Source organism: Gossypium hirsutum, chromosome A10, assembly GCF_007990345.1.
Source record: "Gossypium hirsutum isolate 1008001.06 chromosome A10, Gossypium_hirsutum_v2.1, whole genome shotgun sequence".
Lineage (NCBI taxonomy): Eukaryota > Viridiplantae > Streptophyta > Magnoliopsida > Malvales > Malvaceae > Gossypium > Gossypium hirsutum.
Window position 1 is genome coordinate 104215616 of NC_053433.1, and position 8777 is coordinate 104224392.

The following is an 8777-nucleotide window of genomic DNA, read 5'->3' on the forward strand; positions in this document are numbered from 1 at the left end:
AAAGTTATCATGACTAATAGAATTAGAATTGGATTGAGAAAATAATTTAATTTTGTGAATTAATTAAATTTATTTTAATTTATTAAATAAATAATATTTTAAAAATAAAAAAATTGTTCTTTGAATTGGTTAAAAATCTAGATAATACATATAATTGTACTCGATACATGAGACATGCCCTGTGACCCATCTTACACAAGATATTGCCCATTTAATTTTATGGTAGATGTAGGTCTTTCTTATATGTATATTTGCACCAAATAAAAGTTCATATATCAAATTACATATTGAATAAAAATTTATGTATAATTTTAAGATTTATCTTAAAACGAGATTCCAACCTTTTAACCCAATGGAATTATATTAAAAATCATACCCTTTATTTTGTCAAAAAATAAAATATTCCAACATTTTAACCCAATGGAATTATATTAAAACTCATACCCTTTATTTTGTCAAAAAACAAAATAAAATGCATACCCTTTAATTTGATTAAGTGTTTTATACGTAATTATCTAATATTTAATATTTTTAATTATTAAAAATTAATTAAAAATTCAATTCAACCGAATGAATGAATAACCAATAGATATTATCTATTTCATTCTGGAAGAGTTTATTATTATTATTATTATTATTATTTTACATCAAAGAAAAGAAAAGATATGAAATGTAAGAAAATTGCATGAGCCTAAATTACATACCCACCACACTTAGACATAAACAGGTTATTTGGCCTTGAAATATTCTATTCCGATCTTTACCAGGCTTCAACTTCGGATCTTGAGCATACACTCTCTTAAAATAAAAATATCAAATAATTATCACCCACTCGCACGAATTCAGTTTCCCAAATGTGGAGTGACAGCAGTAGCCATGAGATTCAGCCTCACAAAGCTCTCCAAATCAAGCTAGATGACAAGTTCTTCTGCAGGCTAATGTCCAAGGAAACTTCCATGTCTAATTCTTCTTCAATGGTCTACTATGGATCAGCTTCGGGTGCTATTCCATTCATGTGGGAATCACACCCTGGAACCCCTAAACATCCTTCCCCTCACACTTCTCTTCCTCCTTTAACTCCCCCTCCTTCGTATCATTCATCGTTGAATTCAAAATCGCAACCAGTGCCAAAAAAGAACTCGAAATCGACCCTTTTCAGCTCCATCGTTCGGAAGCTGATCAGCGCCGCTCCAAGGATAAACCATGCTTCTCCTTCACCATGTTCTTTATTGTCTTTATCATCACGGTCTAATGCTTCCATGAATAGAAAGTTATCTCATAGACTAAGGGGCTATTTTTCATGTTCATGTTCAATATCACCCGTTCATAATTGCATGGATGATGATGATCATGCTGGTGAACGACTCAGATCAACAGCTTCGACGTTGTGTTTTGGGATTAAACCAAGGACTCTGAATGAAATTAGAGGTGGTCGGTCAATGATAAAAATGAAGAAAGCATTGCTATCATTTGTTAGCTATGACTGATCAGGTCAAGGTACAATTGCCTAGACATAAGTTAAGTAATTAATTTCATGGTATTTCGTTTTTATCATTTTGCTTTTAGGTGTATAGTAAACATCGTATGTTATTTAGACTCGAGATGAATGTTAGGTACCGGTATATTTCGATATAAGTGATATTTGATCTTCTATAATTTTTTTATATATTTCATATATTATATCTTAATAACAAATATATATTAAACATGAATACTTAAAATAATAATAATCCTCCTAACTTAGTTTATAATTTGAGCTATTAAATTTACATGATTCAACCATCAAACTCAACAAAAACCAATAAAAAGGTCATGATGTTGTTGTAATTTATACTAGCATTTGGTGTATAGTTTATCTCTAATTAAGTACATTCAATTGTAAAAACAAAGGAAACCCATTACTCATTACAAGTTTAATAATTTTCAGTTATTTTTCTCTTTAATTAATTCTATTTTATTTTTAAAAATTCTTTAAAAGTAAATCAATAATCCTCTTGATAACTTTCATGTATGTGCACATGAAGATGCATGCTTTATAATTGTGGCAATAAATAACCATGTGGGACGCATTAATTCACTCTAGCCTTTGTCTTGGGTGTATGCGTTTTCAGACTAGCATGTAATGAACAAACAAAATAGGAATGGTGAAGAATCATTTAGCACTAATGTAACTTCCTTTTTAACCACTTGGTTAGGTTGCCGTAGATTAGAGATATTATTAGATTGAGTTGAATTGGATTGAAATTAAGTATGAAATTTGTATCATATTTAATTGTTTAAGTTAGTTTTAGTCGGAAAATTTCGAATCTTAAACTAGAAACATTAAGATTGGGATGGATTGAATTTAAGTATAGCATAATATCTTCTATATTAATATTAAATCTTTTATTTGTGTTTATTGTTACGAGTCTATCAAACACTAATTTAGTTGAATAATGATTAAATATCTTTGCTTTTCAAAGTAAATCATATTATTTTGAAAGTGCTTTTATTATTTTATATCTTTTATATAAAAAATAGAAATATAAATACACATAATAGGATTTGAACCCAAGCCTCTATAGTTTTCAACATTTGTACTTTACCATTCAATAAAAACCTTGTTAAGTATTTTAGAGAATGTGGCCCCTTCAGGTGGGTTAAAGTGTGTATTTATATGATATGGTTACTCTTCATGGATGTGACATCGTAGGTAGGTTCCCATACATGTTGACACATACCCTATACTAGGGTTAGCACATGTTTGCATGGTGTAGGCTCGCCTATTTAATATAGCGAACATATATCATGCAATCTTATCGTAGAAGGATGTGAGCTCCTTACAACCTTAGGTTTGAATTGTATAAAGTACAGGTTAAGACCCAATTGGGTACTCAGGTAGCGGGTTATAACAATTTGTTCGCCACCTGGTTCAAAGAAGAGTTATAAAGTGACTTGTCCTTGAACTTGATTTTACGAGATGAGAGTTCACGTAAGGAAAATCTTATTATGTGCGCATTATGTTTTAACTTGTAACATACACTTCGCCACGTGTTAAGGAGTGGTATAGTTGTACACAACTGATTGTGCCCCTATTCTCGGAGACATGAATCATTAAAGCATAATACCTTTTTAAAAGGAGGTTGCCTAAGCCTTAAAAACTAAACTGTTTGAAATCAAAATTTTAGAGAAGAATTCGTTGTTGAGAAGAACAACATCAGAGGTAATTTTCTTAAAATTTCCATCGTTCTTGTGACTTTTTATGGGTTTATTAGAACATAATGGTTAGGACGAGAGAAAGTGGTCGTGTTATTTAGGACATCTCTTCATGACACCGTGAAATGAGTATTTCGGTGGAAGAAAAGGCTTATGTTTGCACAACCAAAGAGGAAGAAATGAGTCGCATTTTGGCTACTCGGGGAATTCAAATACCTACTTACAATTTCTCAATCCCCAAAAGATTAAACCGATTGAGCGATACCACCGATGGAAGTTTCCTATTTCCACTGCACATGATAGAGATAAGTTTCCATTTACCACTCTATCCCTTCTTCTGCTACCTTCTCGATGAAAATAGGACAACTCCAAGATAGTTATCTGGCTTTTCGTGGTGGGTCAAAATGACATATTTCATTGGATGTAGTCGACGGGAGAAAGTGCCATTGATTTTCGTTTTCCAGAATTTGTACCAACTAAAAACGTACAATCGTGGTAGTTCGGTAGGTTTATTTTATTTATCTCCTCAAGATGTAGAATCAATCATCTCGAATTGGTCTTCGAACCTTTGTTTAAACCGCTGTAAGTACATATGGGTTAAGTATAAGTTTAAAAGTGGTTTTGATTTTTCGATTGTGATTGAAAAAGCAAGAAATTATGTCTGAAATTGGGTAGGGTTAGTATTATAGACTTCGCAAGGGTTGTATACTAAATTTGGAGGAGGTGCTAACTGTTAGGAATGTGTTTCAGCATTGCCTCCTAAATTTGAGCCCTAATAGATGGCGGCCTATTGATAATGGTAATGGTGCGAACACCATGAGAGTCCTACTTGCACAGTTTGCATTGCCGTATGGAGGCACTGATGATTTGGGGCTTATACTCTTAGGGAGGAAAAATTAGCCTAAGAATTATTTTTATATTTTTTGCAAACTAAAGCCCTGTCCGTGGTTCTTGAAACCTTCAGGGGGGTCCAAAAAGTGGTGCGAACCCCCTTTTGCTAACTGCTGGTGCTGATAATACATTAGTTGGTGATGTAGTCACAGTTCGGGGTGTTAAAGAGAGTTCAGAAGAATCCACCAATTTATCTAGAGAGATTGACGATTACATGGACATGTGATCCTTTATGAAAAATGTGCTAGGTGGTCCCTCTATTACTGCAGTTGGGGAAGGGAGTGCGAGCAGTAGAAAGAAACAAAAGACTACTATAGGAACTACTAACCTTGTATTGAGTACTGAAGATGAGGGTAGTCTAGCAAAAGAGCTTCGTCAAAAGAAAGGAAAAGATCGTGTTGCAACATTTGGCGATGTGACCTCTATTGGTACAGTCCTTACTATAGTTCCTTCTCGCTCTAACTCTCCCACTAATCTCAAGCACCACTAAGACCACCAATTGTAGATACATTCAGGGTAATTGTTGATTATGGCCCTCCTGGTGTTTCAATGAAGTTTACTGCTTTTGGTGGTGAGACATGAACATTATTCCCATGGCGCGAGCATCTCAGCATGCAAAAATTTTCTTATAGTCCTAGTGAAGTGAGCAAACAATGGAAAAATTGCATGCATGAAGAGGCAAAAGAGCATATATGTCCGTCTAGATCATCCAGTTGTATAAGGAAATCTTCCTTACAAGAGCTTATACTTTCTCTTCAAGTTGTCTTAGTTGAAGCTGGCATGGTTAGTGTAAGGCTCGCTGAGGGTATCGACGAAGTAAAGGTGAAAAAGAAAGAGACTAAAAATTCTTACTAGTTTACCATGGGGGCACTAGAAAGGGCTTACAAATTACATAATAACTTAGACGAAGAAAACAAAAAATTAGTGGAGTAGAATAAGAGGTTACGAGAGCGTCTCTACCTTGCTGAAAAAGATATTGAAAATTTACATGGAGAGATCATATTTGAGGGAGCTGATAAGGGTGTCTCGGAAGCAACCATGAAAAGGATGGATGAGCAACATAAACTTACAGTGGCTAATATGGTGAAAGAGCATAAAGAGGATTTGGAGAAGTATAAAAATGATACCATGGAAAGCTTTACTAGTTTTAAAGTGTAACTTCCTCTTGCACGCTCAGGTAGTTGGTGACCCCTTCGATGCTCGCAAGGTAAACTTTGATGCTCTTAATCATATCATAGGTGCCTCGTTGGATTTTGATGTTCACTTCTCTTTTGGAGCAACTCAGGAGGAATTTGTAGAAGAATGGAAGAATTCTAGCAAACTTTACTTCGTTGAGAATCCTATTAAGACAAGTGTAGCTCCTACTGCTAGACATGAAGGGGGTGAAAATGAAGGAGAGGGTGAATGAGAGGATGGAGAGTTCATTGAACCTTAAGATACCTACGCTAATTCTTAATTTTATTTTTTCATTGTACTTGTCTCTTTTTAATTTGAAATGAAAAATCTATGTTTATTTTGTATTGTAACGATGTGGTGTTTAGTTGCAAACTTGTTTGAGCAAACTGCATAATCAACTTGTCACCATAAATGAGTCAACTAATATAATTTAGAGATGGCTAACTTAGATAAGATGGTTCATAATTTTGAATAAAACGAACTTGGGGTGATCTTAAATCAATGAGTTGTTTGAAGAAGTGATATTAAATCAACTATATCAAATAAGACTGTTCATGATCTTAAATCGAATGAACATAAGTTCTTATCTAAAATCAACGAACCTTAATAATATCAGTTGTGATCTTAAATCAGTGAGCTGTTTAAAGAAACGATATTAAATCAGCCATCTCAAATAGGATTGATCATGATCTTAAATCGAATGAACATATATTGAGATCTTAAACTAGTGAACCTTAATAATGTCAACTGTGATCTTAAATCAACGAGCTGGTTAGAGAAGCAATATTAAATCAGCTATCTCAAATAAGATTGTTCGTGATGTATAAAGTAAACAATATTTGGAAATAGTGTATCTTTATTGAAAAGAGGGACGAATCATTCATACATAATATATTTTTAGATGGCATGCATTCTATGTACGAGGCAAAACAGGGCCATCTATCTTTGCTATTTTTTAATCTCCACAGCCTACTTTTTCTACAACATCTATCATTCATTTTTCCTTGTTGTAATACTAAAAGATTGGCTTCAGTATTTCTTAAAACAAGATCTCCCATTTGGAACTGCTTATTCTTTACTCTGGAGTTATAGTATTGTGTAACTTGTTGAGCTTTTGCAGCATTTCTGACCTCTGTTGTCTCCTTAACTTCATTGATGAGATCTAAGTTGAGTTGAATGATCTTCCACTTGTTCTGATTGATTATTTGGTTGACGGTGTATAGGATTCCTGAAAAAAATGTTAGACGAGTTAATTAATAAATTGAAAGTTACAACTATAACCTACAAATTTCCTAATTATTCTTTTACGTGCAAAAATTAAAATTAACCTAGTGGCGTTGCCTCTTCGGCAATGGTGCCAACAATTTGACTGCCTTTGGACGTATTGTGTGAATACTGCATTAAAATATATAATTACGAGGTGGGTGAGTGCTCCGAGGATCGTACCCAAGGGAGGCTAAGATTGGATCAATTTTAACTTACACATTAAAATATCTAATTAATACTTTAATTAAGTTATAGTACAAAAACGTAAATAAGATATTTGCGTGGATTTTTATAGTACTAATAATAAAACAAAATAACAATAAATAAAGCTAAATTTCAAGAGATAGAAAAAGTAGAAGGAATAAAAAATGATGATGGGTGATTAACTTGCTTAGACAATCCTGATCAACTATCGTTTCGGGTTCCTCGTCAACCAACTAGTCACTATCCTAGCAGGATCTTCTAATCTTTCATTAACATAACTAGTCAGCAAGGACTACTTATCTTCTGACCTTATAGTCCAGATTGGCTTGGGGTGAAGGTGTTCAGGAATGGACAAGACCAATTTTGGGTTAATTCCCACCTTGATGACTTCTCGGGGTTGTTAGACTTAGGGCTTGTTTCACGTTCTTCCTTTCCCAAATAGCTGATCCGTTGAGTAACCTTACAAAACAATTAATAGATCATGCCTCCACTCGCTAATTCCCCATAGAAGGATTAGTTCCTCATAGTTTTCATAAACAATTTGGAATAGATGGAAGAATAAAACATGATGAATAGATTGAAGTGTAGAGTTTAAGAAAAGCCTGATTTGTATAAATAATAACACGAATCCATAGAAGTTTATCGTCTTTACAAATCAGATCTCTTAAAGGAACGCAACGAACAAATAAACTAAACTCTGAAAAACCTAAGAAAGAAATAAAACGAAACTAAATCTAAAGAGGGAATTTAGGTTAATGGAATGGTGTCCATAACATGTGCCTAAACCACTAGTATGTTTGCATTATTCATGGGAGTAACGCAAAACTGCTCCCATTGATGATAACGGACCAAAGTCTAGATTTCTTTGTAGTGAATCTTCGAGGGTTCATGTATCACCCCAAATCCGGCCCAGAAGTTATGGTCGGATCCGGCATGCCACATCAAAAACGTAAAAAAAAATAAATTTTCCATTCTAAGTCCAGAAAATCGTACTTGATGTTCAAAAGATTAATTCATTAAAGGTTAAAGTGAATGGAAGCTGTGCACCAGGTAGGAAACCGGAAAAGAGGTGGTGAGTCCATCGGACTGCTTAAGTACCAAGCTCCCTTCGGATCCAATCCTAGACATGCATACCGCCATTGCCACACTTTAACGTCATGGATATTTCTAGGAAACCGATTTGATTACTTCATTTTTAGGAAAAGTGATTAATTTTGGAAAATACTTTCATTGCGGAAGCTTTGCTTGTTGTCGTGTTATTTTGAAATCAACTGTTGTTTTTGAAAACGCGCCCTAAAGCTATCCAATTTCAACAGTTAAAATAAGTATTACCTATCTTAGTAATACATATAAAAAAAACCATCAAAAATAAATAAGCGGCCTTATTACATTTAAAAACCCAAAACTTCAAACGTAAATAAAAGGATGTCCAGTTCACCAGAAGAAAATCAAACTTTCAGAACAGGTGGCCACTCCGAATTCCCTCACAGCTCCAAGCCCACTATGGTTGGGGATTACCTGCGTGGATGAAAATAAAAGGGGTGAGTTTGGGGAAACTCAGTGTGTAAATTAACCCAACCATAGCCTATATCAGCTTAAACCACAGAAATAGAATAAGTTGGCCTTAGCCCAGAACAGAATTCAAAATAAAGCCCATAGGCCCATAACAGAACAGAACAAATATTACATGTTTATGCAGAAACCCAACCATATCCAACCGTATACACCCCCGTACCAACCTTACACCGTGTGGGGAGACAACTCGACCCACCCAACCGCTACACACCACAGAATTTGCAGCATGGCTGCCAGAACAGATAATGTGACAGAGTCACCAGATACAGATAATCGTGGCAGAGCCACCAGAACAGATATATGTGGCAGAGCCACCAGATCAGATATTTGTGGCATAGCCACCAGAACGCTTCCTCCATAATATAACCCATGTCCCCATGCAACAGATATATAATCATGGCATACATCATACAGAATCAGATCGTCATGCTTTTCAGTCAAAATTAACCCTAGGGGTATAACGGTAATTT

The 8777-nt window shown here is 34.6% G+C and overlaps 1 protein-coding gene across 1 annotated transcript; it reads left to right on the forward strand.

The window, feature by feature from the left end:
* The first annotated feature begins 614 nt into the window (after positions 1-614).
* On the forward strand, positions 615-1656 carry LOC107895945 (uncharacterized). The gene has a single exon (XM_016821135.2). It carries the CDS (start codon positions 855-857, stop codon positions 1485-1487), a length of 633 nt encoding a protein of 210 aa, XP_016676624.1. The 5' UTR covers positions 615-854; the 3' UTR covers positions 1488-1656.
* Positions 1657-8777: the final 7121 nt, after the last annotated feature.